The sequence below is a fragment of the Solea solea genome, chromosome 6 (assembly GCF_958295425.1).
Source record: "Solea solea chromosome 6, fSolSol10.1, whole genome shotgun sequence".
Lineage (NCBI taxonomy): Eukaryota > Metazoa > Chordata > Actinopteri > Pleuronectiformes > Soleidae > Solea > Solea solea.
Window position 1 is genome coordinate 25016712 of NC_081139.1, and position 14397 is coordinate 25031108.

General features: G+C 45.3%; 1 protein-coding gene across 1 annotated transcript; it reads left to right on the top strand.

Moving 5' to 3' along the window:
• The first annotated feature begins 170 nt into the window (after window positions 1-170).
• On the top strand, window positions 171-13546 carry zhx3a (zinc fingers and homeoboxes 3a). The gene is made up of 3 exons (XM_058631021.1): window positions 171-547; window positions 9592-12511; window positions 12929-13546. Exons 2-3 carry the CDS (start codon window positions 9789-9791, stop codon window positions 12960-12962), a joined length of 2757 nt encoding a protein of 918 aa, XP_058487004.1. The 5' UTR covers window positions 171-547; window positions 9592-9788; the 3' UTR covers window positions 12963-13546.
• Window positions 13547-14397: the final 851 nt, after the last annotated feature.

The following is a 14397-nucleotide window of genomic DNA, read 5'->3' on the forward strand; positions in this document are numbered from 1 at the left end:
CTCTCCATGTGTTCGGGCTGCTCCACCATTGTATGTATGTATAACTATGTTTTACCAGTGTAACAACAAACCCAAATGTGTACTGGGTTGTACCCCGCTCCTCTTCTCCACACACACACACACACACACACGCGCGCTCTCTCTCTCTCTCTCTCTCTCTCACACACACACACACACACACACCTCATCCCCGCCCCTCTTCAAAATTTGAGATGAAAGGGCTTTTGGATTTTGGATGACGCTCGGAATCACGTGTTCATAGGAAACACTCGCTATCATTTTTTGGAGCAGCCTCGTCCTGCGCCGCCGTCCATAGTTGTTTAGTGGCGTCCATACAGTGTGGCTGAGGCTGCAGTGAAGCTAATGTAATGTAATGTACCTTACCGTGGACAGTGACGGGTTCACGCCAGTCCACTGGGTTCACTTGAGGAGAGCTCCCACCCCCTACTCGCCTCCTCTTCTTCTCAAAGCGCAACGATCGGAGCTAATCCAATATTATTCATTTATATATTAATGTCGGATTCCATTTTTCCTCGCGACTGCTGAGGTAAGTACACATCGACTCTTCCAAAAAGGCGAACACGTCTGATTACTGGCGAGCCGCGAGCGCCAAAGTTGCTCGCTGTAATAATGTCTCGCTATTGAATATTGGATTTTTGCTGTGGTGCTGTAGTCAAGGCAGTTTATATCAAGTCGCCAATGTATAAAATGGCGACAGTAGGTGGAGGAGGGGGGTGGAGGGATTTTGGGCAATATTCATAAGGTTATATAGATAGAGTGGCAGATCGTGTGTGGCGAGTGGGCTCTGCCCCACGGCAGTGTGAATGGAGTGAAACGGGTGAACTCGTCAGTTTGTAACAGTTCGAGCGGATCCTCGTCTGCCTCGCTCGCTCGCGCCGCGCTCCCTCTCGCGCTATACAATGTGGCGTATCTGCTTATTTTATTGCACAACGCGCTCGCTGTATTGCTGTTGTGTTGTGTGTGCGCGTGTGTGCGCGCGCGCTCATAGTTGTGTAAGACTTGCGAGCACAGAGACGGAGCAGCGCGGACTGTCATAGATGTTCAAACTGCACCACAACTATACATTTACATGTATCGATCTCTCTCTCTCCCTCTCCCCCTCTCTCTCCTCCCTCTCTCTCTCTCTCTCCACACTCACTCTTCCTGTTGCTAGAGCGGAAAGGTAGGCCTATGTGTGTATGTGTTAATGTGCGCGCGCGCGGGCGTGTGTGTGTGCGTGCGTGCATAGGACTTTTTCTTTCATTTCCTCCTCTTCCTCCTACCAACATGTGCTGCTGCTGCCCTACACACGCACACACACACACACGCACACGCACAGTACAGTAAAAGGAGCTGCTCATTTCTAAAGCATGTCGATGTTCAAATATCTCTACATCAATATCCGACTGTTGACCAGTCAGTGGTGAGTGGTGGCTCCGTGGATCACGTCCGTGGGTCCAGTGTCCCACAAGACAAGAGACAAACCCCCCCAAAATCATGTCCACGCTGGACAAACATGAAGCATGTGTGCAGCCTCTTGGACGGCTTGTTAGTGTTGGTCACAGCGTGCAGGTGTTTGTGTGTGTGTGTGTGTGTGTGTGGAGTACAGTTCAGACTCCTTCACTGCACTCATTAATTTTCAGCCATGTGTGGTGACCGCTAAGACAAAGGTAAATGAGCTCTGGCTGTGCAGCTCCAGCAGACTAGTTCAACTTGGCCCAGTGAGTTCAGAGTGTGTGTGGAGGTTTTCACTCCAGCAGGACTCTTACACTGGGTGAATGTCAATTCCCTTTGTGGATCCCTGGGAACAGTCTTCCATCTCCCTTCTCGGAACTGCTTTAATGAGGCCAGGCATATTGCCTTTCATTCCTCACTCCCTGCAATTAGGCACAGCTCACAGTTTTCGTTATGGCCACAGCAGAGTGTTTGTATACACAAGCACAATGTAGTGGGCAAAGAGTGCCCACTCGCTCTGCAGAAGTGTGTCTGTGCACATGCCACTCATCATAAAGTGGGGAACGGCGTGTTTCGGGACTGGGGCTGTGATTTTTCCAACTGTGGACGTCGAGGATGTTTTGTTAATATTTCCCTCCTACAGCTCAAAATTAAAGCCTTGCCGGAGAAAAAGTGGAGAAGGTCATATGGTCATGATTTGCAGATTTAGCTGACGTAGAGTGTATAACATTCCTTGAGTTGAGAGAGGAAAATCAACTATCTTATGCTAACCAGATCTATTTTACTGCCGTTTTTGTACAAACAAGCATTGACGATAGCAGCATTCCTCGTGATCCTCATGAGAGGATTCTGTGAAACGCGACGATGCCAATCGGCAGAAAGGACGGCGGTCTTTACAGGTTCACTCTCATTTGGGTCTTTCACCCGTTTTGGAATTGCTTTTGTCGTCGGACCAATGGCGTTACAGAGAAGCCCAGACGACTCAAAAGCCTGACTAAAGCTGCATGTTTGCACAGTTCCAACCAAAAGACACGTCTGTGCATTGACGGGGGGGGTGGTTGGTGGTGGGGGGGCGGAGAAACCTTGAGGCTAGTGGGGAAAGAGCCCCTGCCACTTTCTCTGTCCCAGGCAGAAAAAGGTTTGGTCAGCAGGCGTTTGGCAGTTAGAGGAGGCTGTGGTGTCAGCCATGTTAGGTTGGACACTACATGTGCGATACGCCGCCATCTTTCTTCCTTTTCGTATTATGTTGCTAAATGAATGCCTGTAGTCTTGGCTACAGAACTAAAGAATTTATTCATCAAAAGTCATGTAAAAGGATGCATGAGTCAGAGTTTTCTCTCTCTCTCTCTCCGTGCACCATGGTTTATTTGTCTGTCATTCATCTGCTTCACAGATAGAAGGCTTTTGGAGAACAATGTAAGATTTCAACAGTGAGGCGCTCACACAGTAAAGACACCCCAACGAGCCGAAGAGCAGTAGCTGCCCAAGCACGGCATCAGTCTGCGGGCCGCGCCGCTGACTGATCGAGGCGACGGTGACAGGAGGGCATTTGTAGTTGTTGTGTCGCTGCCGTCGTCGTTGTCGTCAACACACGCGGGAACGGAGGAGCATTTACAGACCTCACCCAAAGTTACCTGAATGAGGCGTAAAACATGAATGGACTCATCACAAGTGTGTGGCAGCGCATGTGGATTAAGTTTGTCCTGTGCCAGATGCTGTCCGGGCTTTTCACTGTGTATACGCATTGTGTGTGTGTGTGTGTTCTTGAGCTTGGTGGGTGTGGGTGTGGGCGAGTGTGTGTGTGTGTGTGTGGTGGGCAAGGGGAAGAAGGGGTTGCCATGGCAATGTTAACACATGAGTGGCACCACCGACCAGTCTCCCAGTGGACAAGGCTTCAGTGGTGGAGGTAAGGGGGGGTGTGTGTGTGTGTGTGTGTGAGGACGACAAGAAGGAGGCGAAGAAGGCTGACAACACCTGCGTCTCAAACACACACACACACACACACGACACAAACAGCGTAAACACAAGCCTCCGCAGTGTGTGTGTGTGTTTGTGTGTGTGTATCGCTGCTGTATTAGCACCTTGCTAATGACCCTGATGACTCTCCATTGTCTTTCAGCACACGTAAAAACACTGAGCCCTGAAACGCATTCAAAGGTAACACATCACACGAGTCCAGTGTGACAGCACCGACAGACACGGGAGGCATCAGTGAAGAGAACAAGCACAATTAGACAGTCAGTCGTCTAAAGTCTCGCAGCACTGGATCACGTTTCTTTTAGAAATGAGGGACCATTGTTCCCAATCTCTTGTCTGTGAAAGACAGTAATTGCTTTCTGGCTTATATTTGCTCGTCCAGCTGATCCACTCACATGACGTTAATCTATTTAATGGACATTTGGCAGAAAAAAAAAATGTTTTCACTAAACAGATTTTCAGATTTCTATTTTTTTATTTTTTCATTTATTTTTTTGGGTTGTTCAAATGTATCTGTGTGGAGTTCCCCCCCCCTCTCAACCCCAGCCCCCGTCAGGTCCTTGTTTTGTGCAGATTTCTGCAGCAGACTGACAACAGCCATGAATCACTGTCACAACAAATAACAGCCAAATAAATATTGTTCTAAGTGAAAGAATTCTGTTCTGCAACTGTCACATCAAGCGACTCCTTGTCAGTAATTCAGCTCAAAGAAAGATTTCCAGAACAGTGCAGGTGCTAAATGCTGCAGAGGTGAGGAGTGTGTGTGTGTGTGTGTGTGTGTGAGGTGTCAGCAGGGAGGAATATTGAAACAGCACAGCCTGTCATCATCATTAGTCATCCTCTCACTTCATTCCCAGATGTCTGAGTTCTGTCTCTTCCTTTGTCCTTCCTCCTCCAGCCTTCACATTCTCAGTCATGTGACACACAGCAGAAACAAAAAAACGCCAATCTCTGTTTGTTAACGTCAACCATAGGTGACCCAAAAATCTGGGTGGGTGTGTGTGTGTGGGGGGGGATGGGGGGGGGGGTCTGTGGAATCAGTGGATTGTTTTCAATTAAATTTTAATGTGTAGCGGTTGCTCTCTGCAGCCTCACCTTCTGTGGCGCTGGAAGCAGCTCACTGTAGGTCGGGCACGATTTTCCTGTTGTAATATTATAATTACTGCAGCAGTTTATGAGGCGATGGAAGACGATACACACGGCCGTCTCCAGTTGTTCTGTGGATGTGGCAGACGTCCACTCGGCTGTTTGCCTTTCAAGAGTCTAGAGGATGCTGAATGCTATTAACTACACGTTAATGAGATGTAAATAGAATTGTTATGGAAATGATAACACGAGGGCACACTTCCTGTACATCCCCAGGCCCGGATTAGATCTCGGCGGAACGCATAAACCCCATCAGATTTGAAGCCCAGTCTAATCCCATTTGTTTTGAAACGCTTGTTTTTTGAGAAGTTGAATGGCTCTAATGTGGTTTTACTCTCTGCTTATGCTCAGCATGTGTGTGTGTGTGTGTGTTCAGAGAGCATTTCCACTTTCCCTCACTTCAGATGTGACTCCCCTGGTCCGCCGAGTTGAAAAGAGTCGCCCCCGTCCCCCCCGTCCCCCCCGTCCCCCCCGTCCTGTGCCAGCGCGAGGACATACGACACATCAGGGACAGTGAACATCTGAGTGTTGTCTAACTCGCCGCTGAAACACAAGGCCGGGCTTTTCAGAGGGAGCATTGAATGGCTCTCTGTCTGGAAGCCCTTGTCTTGTGTCTGATCACACATCTTGCTGGCCAGATAAAGCAGCCCATTCTTTTGATAGGTGACCTGATTCTTTATGTAACCTTTCCCAACTTTTGGCTTGTCTTGGGTTTTCTCATGCAGGAAGTGGAGTGTGTGTTTTCGGGGAGGGGAGCTTTTGTACTGTGTACGGTCGCAGACTGGTGTCCCTCGAGTGCGGCCGCGCAGGCTGCACAGGCCGCCGCCGCCGCCGTGACCACATTACCTTCTCCATCACTTCATTCACTGAATCGTCCGAGCATACACTCGGCTATTTGTGGAACAAACAAAATTAACCACTTCGCTGCAGCTAAACTGAGCCTCCATTGTTTTTTTTGTTGTTTTGTTTTTTAAAGCCAAAGTTGTGAAACATGGTGACGTCTCTCAAACAGACACACGTCCTCTGTGCGTGGAAGCTGTGACGTCTAAATCCCTCGCTCAGTGGAACGAACTCGATGAACGCCGTGTCCTCAGCAGGGGTTAATTGAGTGCCGTCGGAGGATATCATGACCTCTCTGGCGGCGAAACATACAGCACATGCACACGTCTGGATGAAGTCAACCAGGATTACTGCATTCAATGCTGGTGACCTAGTTTTTGTTTTGTTTGAGTCTTTTTTGTCAGAAAGCAGCAGCTCTGTATAGAAATGAAAAAAAGAGGATGTCACAGTCCTGGGGGGGATCAGTGTGTGCTGTTTGGGCAGTCATTAGAGGGTTTTAATCCTGGAACAGGTTCATCTTTTATTTACCATGCAGCAGGCTGTGGTGAACGGAAGCCACTTCAGTACCTGCTGTACATGATGTCGAGGCTTGGAGAGGTACAGTATATGTTTGCATGAGAACGTGTGAACGGTGGCATTTGGACAGGTGGAGATCGAGAAAATAATCGACAGATTAATTGATTATCTGTAGCTCTAGTGTGTGGGCGCACTTGTACATAAATCTTTGTGAGGACTGAAAAAACCATCTCAACCACAGGAAGTGGTCCACACATGACGGTTAAGACTTGGTTTTAGGGTTAGGGTCATAATTAGGTTTAGGTTGAGGTTTAGGTAAAGGATTTGGCATTTAGATGTGATGGTGTGTGCGTGTGTGTGCGTGCGTCTCATGAGTTCACACAGGGGGCAGAAGGTGCCGTGCATTTGAAGGTATTTGTTTGACATGTTTTGTACGTTAATGCCACTATTAAAAGCAGCTGCATCAGGAGCAGAACACTGACGACTGTAGCCTTTGTCTTTGCTCACATACTTTGCTAAATATTTGCAGCTTTGTGAGGGAAAGAGAGGAATCTCTCTTTTTTTTTGTGTGTATATGGAAAAGGAGACATGTGCAGACTGCAAATACAATTCATATCCACCCTTAAGACTGGAGTGTTGTTGGGGAAGGGAAAGCATTTGGATGTGGTTTTGCTAATGGATTTAAGCTCGCAGTGTGTCTGTGTGTTGTGATTATGTGTACACGCGTGACGTCAGGCTGCGGGATGAGACGATACGAGTCAGCACCTTGAAGTGGCTTCAGATGTTGCTCGTAGTCAGACTCTGTGGATCACTTTCAAGTCCTAAACATTACATACAGATGTCTCAAGTCAAACATGTTGCTCTGCACTCCATCGTCTTCCTCCCGGAGGGTCATGGGTTCCGTGCCTGCATCGTGTCGTCTACATTCTGATGTGTCCCTGGGCTTTAACCGCAAATTGCTGCTGGTGGCTGTGCTGGCAGCGTGTGAATGCAATGACAGATGTGTGATGGAGAACGTGCTGCATGTACTGTACGCGAACGTGTGACTGGCAAACAGACACTAAAAAGTGCTTTAGAAGTATAGAACATTTGCTAATTATCTTACCAAATGGAAGTAAGCTAAGTTATTCTTATTTCTTACTGGTAGATAATATAAAAAAAAATATATTTAAATGCACCTTTGCTCCCGTAAAAACAAAACAAAATATTAACTCTCACGATGAGCTCTTTTTTTTTTTTCAGACAAACTCCAAACTATTGTTGCATATTTTGTGTTTGCTGTTCATATGTGAAGCAGATGGTAAGGTTATCAAGCACTGTCAATTTGGAGAGGTGAAGTACGTCCCACTCAAAATCCCTAAAGTATACTAATGAATGGTATTTATTTATTTCCTGATCACTGCTTCCTGTGCGGAGGCAAAATCACATTTGGCAACAAAAAAACATCCAGACCCTGATTCACTGATTCATACCCAGCACATCACATTTACTGTACATGAAAATCCTACAATTATAAAATGAGTTGAAGGTTAATTAATCATCGCTTTGTTGATCCTAGTACACGGTGTGTGTGTGTGTGTATTACTATTAAAAAATGACATTCAGTAACAACGCTTTTTTGGCAAAACATTTTTTTACGGCTAATTATAATTTTATCGAGAGAAAGAAACTCAGCACTTCAGACAGCAAACAAACGCTTTTATCACGGCATCAGTGGAAAGAACTCTCTTATAAAGATACGAATAACAATCTTTTGATGCATCTCCAGCAAGTAGCGAGATCCAACTCCTCTTTTCTCTTCTTAATTCCGATCATAAGTATATACTGTATGGCTTTTAAAGAAGAAAAGCCTTGGACTTGTGCTTTACTTCTGTAATTGCTGATAAATAACCACCTACACTAATCACAGTGTATCTCCACCTACACTTTTTACTCTGTGAGCCTCTTACTGGAATATGTCAAGTATGAATATTTAAAAGTTTGGAAAACGTGTAAAAATATGTTCCCTGTTGTATGAGGTTGAGGAAATGGGGTTAATATAATATAAATATAATCTAAAATTCACTTCAGTTAAAGTTCTCTGGGCCCACGGAAGGTTTGTGAGTGACAATACAATAAATAAAATACAGTTATGACCTTTCATTTCACATAATACCTGCTTTATTTCTTTGGCTTTTTAATGTTAAATGAAGGATATTTACGTGTGGTTAGAAACAATGACATTGACTATAAATATTGACTATAAATATTGTCCAAATATTGCCCTATAACACAAATAATTAGGCTTAAAATTAATTTTTTAATTTTTTACAGATACCTTCACAGAAATCTTCTCTCAAGTCACAATATAGGAATAATAAGAATATGTGAAATGATTAATAGTTAATCCTCAACATCATACAACAGGGTACATATTTTTACGCACACACATATATGTATATTTTTTTTTTAATCAATAATATTCAAGACAATAATATTGATTTGAAAATACATGGAATAAACAAAATTATATTAAAAAAAGTCACTTAACACTTCTTTAATTTTAAGCCTAATTATTTGTTATAGTAGAATTGGACCATATTTATAGTCATTGTCATTGTTTCTAACCACATGTAAATATCGTTCATTTAACATTAAAAAGCCAACAAAATAAAGCAGGTATTCTGTGAAATGAAAGGTAATAACTGTATTTTATTTACAGTGTATTGTCACTCACAAACCTTCCATGAGCCCAGAGATATATGAGATATATCCCAATATATCTCATATATCAGGATATATGATAATAGTTAATCCTCAACATCATACAACAGGGTACATATTTTTACACACACACACACACGTATATATATATATATATACATACATACATACATATATATTTGTTTTGATTTTTTGATTTAATTACATGTAATAAACAAGATTATATTAAAAAAAGTCACTTAACACTTCTATTATTCTATTAATTATTTGTGTTATAGTAGAATTGGACCATATTTATAGTCAATGTCATTGTTTCTAACCACATGACATTGTTGAGGTTCACTTTGAGTGACGAAGATGGATAGGATCAGGAATGAGTCAATCAGAGGAACAGCACGTTAGATGTTTTGGAGATAAGATCGGAGCGGCCAGAATGAGATGGTTTGGTCATGTACAGAGGAGGGATAGTGAGTATATTGGCAGAAGGATGCTGGGGTTGGAACTGTCAGGCAGGAGGTCTAGAGGAAGACCAAAGAGAAGGTTTATGGATGTAGTGAAAGAGGACATGAAGTTAGTTGGTGTGAGAGAGGAGGATACAGAGAACAGGGTTAGATGAAGGAGGTTGATTCACTGTGGCGACCCCTGAAGGGAGCAGCCGAAAGGAAAAGAAGAAGAAGAAGATATCTCATATATCAAGATAAAGCCTAAAAATATCCAGATATTATTTATAAGTCATATTGCCCAGTCTTACCTTTAAGCTTGATAATTATTAGATTTCTATCGTAAATATAATCGATGGTAATAAGATATTTTGCAGGAGCTATTTCCATTTCAGCCTATGATTGTATGTTTTCCATCTAACTGCGTCGCACTAACAATATTTGTGTGTAATGACTAAATCGAATTTGGGCTGAAGGAGTCACTTCCCTCTGTTTTTGTACTCTCACCCCGCAGATTCCCTGGGAGCTGTTCATTTTGTCCATGTGACAGGAATCCTAAAGTGGCAGAAGGCATGAAGCAACACTGTGATCTCATAGTGGCTGGTCCATGACACTAAACTCAATTCAACCCTCTCCACTATCCACCCTCCCTCTGTTCTCATCACACTGGATAACCAATCACTCACTCTGCCATCTACACAAAGCTGCACCATGGCCAGCAAAAGGAAATCCACTGTACCCTGCATGATACCATCCAAATCCAAGCATGTGCGTGAGGAAATCATCCTGGGCTCACTGCCAGAACTCCTACCAACAATCCCAGAAGATAGCATCCTCAGTATCTCTGGAGAAGAGTCTGGCCGGTTCTCTCACAACTCCTCCAAATCTGAAAGTGGCAGCGAGATCCAACGAGGAGGTACATACAGCTGTTCGACTTGTCGTTTTGAATCCAGAGATCTGAACTACTTTCTGGATCACATGCACAACTGCCACTTAGACTTTAGGGCCCAGCCCACCTTCTACTGCCTGAACTGTGGGGTGTCAGTCGTCCGCTTCGAGGCTCTGGCTCTGCATAACGCCAAAGCCCACCCCAAAATAATGGAGGGCTTGGTCACTGCCTCCCTAACGGTCAACAAGAGGGACGGGGTAACCACTGCGGATCAAAGTCTGTTCACGGACGGTGGAGAAGACTACAGAGAATCTGCGATCTCCCTCACCAAAACACCAATCGCAAAGATGATGAAAGCCAAGGGAGAGCACAAGAAGATTGTGGTTTCTCACACCGTGGAAGTACGCAAGATAGACACTGGAAAGGATGTAGACCCCAGCATGCTGACAAATGTGCCTGAACTCCAGAACGGGGCCCTCAGTGTTTCTGGTGCCCCAGCTATGCCGAGGACCGCTGTCACTCATGTGATTACGACAGTGTCCAACCAAGTCTTTCACCAGCACACTCCCTCCCTTTACTCCCCCCCTTCCTCCAATTCCAATAAAGACCTTCCAAAGGTGATGATCCCTCTCAGCAGCATCCCAACCTACGATGCAGCCATGGACACCAGCAGCTTTCTCAAGACATCCTTTGGCAAGTTCCCCTACCCGACCAAAGCTGAACTCTGCTACCTAACGGTGGTTTCAGAGTTCCCTGAAGAGCAGATCAAACTGTGGTTCACTGCACAAAGGCTAAAGCAAGGCATCAGCTGGTCTCCCGAAGAGATCGAAGAGGCTAGAAGGAAGATGTTTAACACCGTGTTCCAAGGTGGAGCGCCTCAGAAGCAGCCTGCTGCACAGCCGCATGCCAATCACATTGTTACCCATCACACTATCAATGCCCAGCCAGGCTCAAAGGGACCAAACTTTCAAATGGCCAAAGTCCCATTTGGCAGCATGAAAACACGGCCTATGGGAGTCATAACCACACAGGCCAACATGTCAACCAACCCCAACGTCACCAGGGTCTCATATTCTACTCCAATAGTCCCCCCAAAGTTTCCGCCCATGTTCAGGACAACACAGGTACTGTCCAAGAACGCTCAATCCTCTGTGGAGACAAACAAGAGCAACGGCATCGGCCTGGACATGGCTGGAAACAGTGGTTATGTGAGTAGCACCAGCAGCAGTCGAAGCAGCAGTAGCAGCAGTAGTAGTAGCAGCAGCATCAGCAGCTATCTGAGCAGTAGTAACGGTGGTGAGACGGTCACCAGGAAAACAGTGCATAGCAGCAGCCTGACGAGCGGCGTCAACAGCATCGCCACCTGCTCTGCCAACATTAGCAATAATGAGGAGCACTGTGGTGCCAACACCAACGGCAAACCAAATCTCAAAAGCAACAGTTTACCGGTCGGATTGGAAGGTTCCAGCAGTACAGAGAGTCACATGATCATCAACAACAACAACACCAGCAACTCCAACATCAGCCGTAACAATCACAACTGCGGCGTCCTCAGGCCACAGGAGCCGCGCCGCATCCCGAAGCACGACGACAAACACAACAACTACGTCCACAAGTCCACCACCAACAGCAGCAGTAGCCGTGAGTACCCCAGCACGACCTTCAGCGACAGCGTCTCCAGCCTGAACCACGCCAGCAAATCCCCAACGGACAGCACCAGCACCACTATCATCACACAGAACAGCTCATCCATTTTAGATGAGGGTAAATGCAACAAGGACTTTCCCATAAAAGGCATGTCTATCTTAAAGCAACTCATCAAGGAAGACGACCCGTTTGCTGAGGAGAGAGCCTGTCCAGAGGTGAAAGTTCAAGACCCGATCAAGATCAACTTCAAGCGACTGAAGATGAACGAGCCAGAAATAACGTCGGAGATTCTACATCACGAACATAACAAGGTATCGGAGGTAGCTGAGCTTTCCACCCCGCAGCCGCCTTTCTCTCCGCCCTGGGGCAACAAGACCCCCCAACAGCTGCACATCCTTCGACAGGTTTTCTCCAGTATCCGCTGGCCCAGTAGTCAGCAGTATGAGGATTTGAGCGTCCAGACAGGCCTTCCCAAATCAGAGGTGGTGCGCTGGTTCAGCGACAGCCGGTACAGCCACAAAAATGGGCAGCTGAAGTGGCTGGAGACCTATCAGCGGCTGCCCACAGAGTCAGAGGACGCACGGAGCCATGGAGACGCCGAGGCGGAGCCTCAGAAGGACCCTCAAGCAGCCAAAAAGAAACTTGTTGAGAAAGACACGAACAAGCAATTTGAAGGAGAAGCAGGACTGAAAGCGGGGCAGCAGGTCGTGTGGCAGGATTCATACTCACCGCTGCTCAGCCTGATGGGAAACGCAGGGAGCAGAGAGCAAGGCCAAGCCAAGGAGTCAGTGCAGCGGGAAGTCTTACAGGTTCCCTGGTCAGAGCGAGCGGACGATCACCAGCAGCCAGTGGACAGTCAGTCAATCATGGAACAACAGTCAGATGCCAATCAGGCCAGGTACTATACTCGCGATGCTCCAGTTACAAAGTGTGATGACAGTAAGACGAGGGCTCTGCGATATTTTACAAGCTGAGTGCAGTTTATCATTCAAAGTAAGAACAAAAAAAACCCCGAGCAGAGTCAGGTGGAGTGATGAAAGTGTGACAGGTTGTTTGTAGCAGTCGCTGCATGATGTACAGTAAGAGAACAGACAGACGTGTGTACACGCACTAGTGCAGACAAAGGTCTCTGTTTAAGAAGTTATTTTTAGGTAAGTTGGGTGTGTTGAATTTTAGATTGAGAGTGCATGCTAATATATGTGAATAAATCATGACAACTGCCTTAGGGGAGGCACGCTAAACACACACACACACACGCATCGTTTTCTAATGCTTTGCTCATCATATTCAGTGTGTGTGTGTGTTTTCCTGACAGGGATCGTCTGAGGATGGAGCTGCTGGAGGTGTGATGAATCAGGTGCCTCTCAGAGGAACACGATGTGGAAAGGTTGCTTTTCTCCCCTGGCTGTGGTCTACACGAAAAAACAACAACAACAAAAAAAATAGTGTTCATAATGACAGCAGATGTGATTGTAGCTGGACCGTTGGACTCTGACTGTAACTGTGAATACCCCCCGCCCCCCTACCCTCCCCTCCCCTCCTCTTCCTCCTTCTCTTCCATCTGCCATCACTTCCTGCCATCGTGAAAAGAAAGAACTTCTCACCTTTGAGTTCTGTGTGATGTTTAGGACTTTCATGCTTCTTCGTGGTCGTGTGGGGAGGTTGCACAATGAGGTCAGTACGAGGGATCAAAGGAAAGAAAAAGAAAAGACGCACATTGACTTGAATGGAAAACTGACTTGAATGAGCAAAGATAGGATTAGTGTCGAACATTGTTTTCGGCTTAGAGGGAGAAAAAAAAAAATTATATATATATGATTGAAACTGCACTATAAAAGAGGGTTTGTACTGACTGGACAAACAAAAGATCTGTCGAGGAAATGTTGTTGTTGGCTTTGTGATATTTTTTACTTTTTTTTTTTTTTTTAGCAACCAGTAAATCAGCACTGCCTTGAATTTTACTTTTTCCGTTATTTGGATTTTCAATTCTATTACTCTTCTATAGTCACTGTAAGTCCAGATGCAATCAAATATGTTTTCATTAGATCTGTGTTCATGTGGGTGTCACGTTGCAGTTCAGCTACATGCAAGAGACTCTTATACTGTACAATGCACTAATGAAGACAGCAATGCTATAAAAAAAAGAATCACACTGCCCCACATTAAAGGTATTGACAGCTTTGTCAAGATCAATACACTACACTGCCCTGCAAACTGAACAGAGAGAAGCCTGTCACGCTAACGTTGCCTTACTCAGCTCTGTCCGTGTGTTTCTATGACCTGTCCGTCCGTCCGTCTGTCCATCACCTTGCTTTTCAGCTATTGTGCTCTCCTGGAAAAAAAAAAGAAGAAAAAAAACAAAAACCTGCCAGTGCATCGATGGTCACTGTTGGTCTATCTGTGAAAATCTTGTGCTGCTTTCTGTACACTTGGAGATGTTTAACTTTAAGCTGTAATTGTATCAAATATTGTTACTGGCAAATTGTTGTTTAAAGCAAAATTATCAATTTGACCCCGAGACAATGACAGAGTGAAATATTGTGCTAGCTAGAGAGCCAAATGAGGAGACCTTTGCTCTCCTCTGAATTTTCTTGTGTTTATATAAACATACAGTCACTACATGGATCCTATTAAGCTGCATCTTTGTCAAGCTGCTAATAGCTAAGAACGGTGCTATACCATCCAAAGTGAAATTGGAGGTCGATCTCCTACCAGCAGTGTATGCACTTGTGTCGAATGTTACAAATTTATTTTGGTTTAAGATAAATGGAATCTGGACTTACG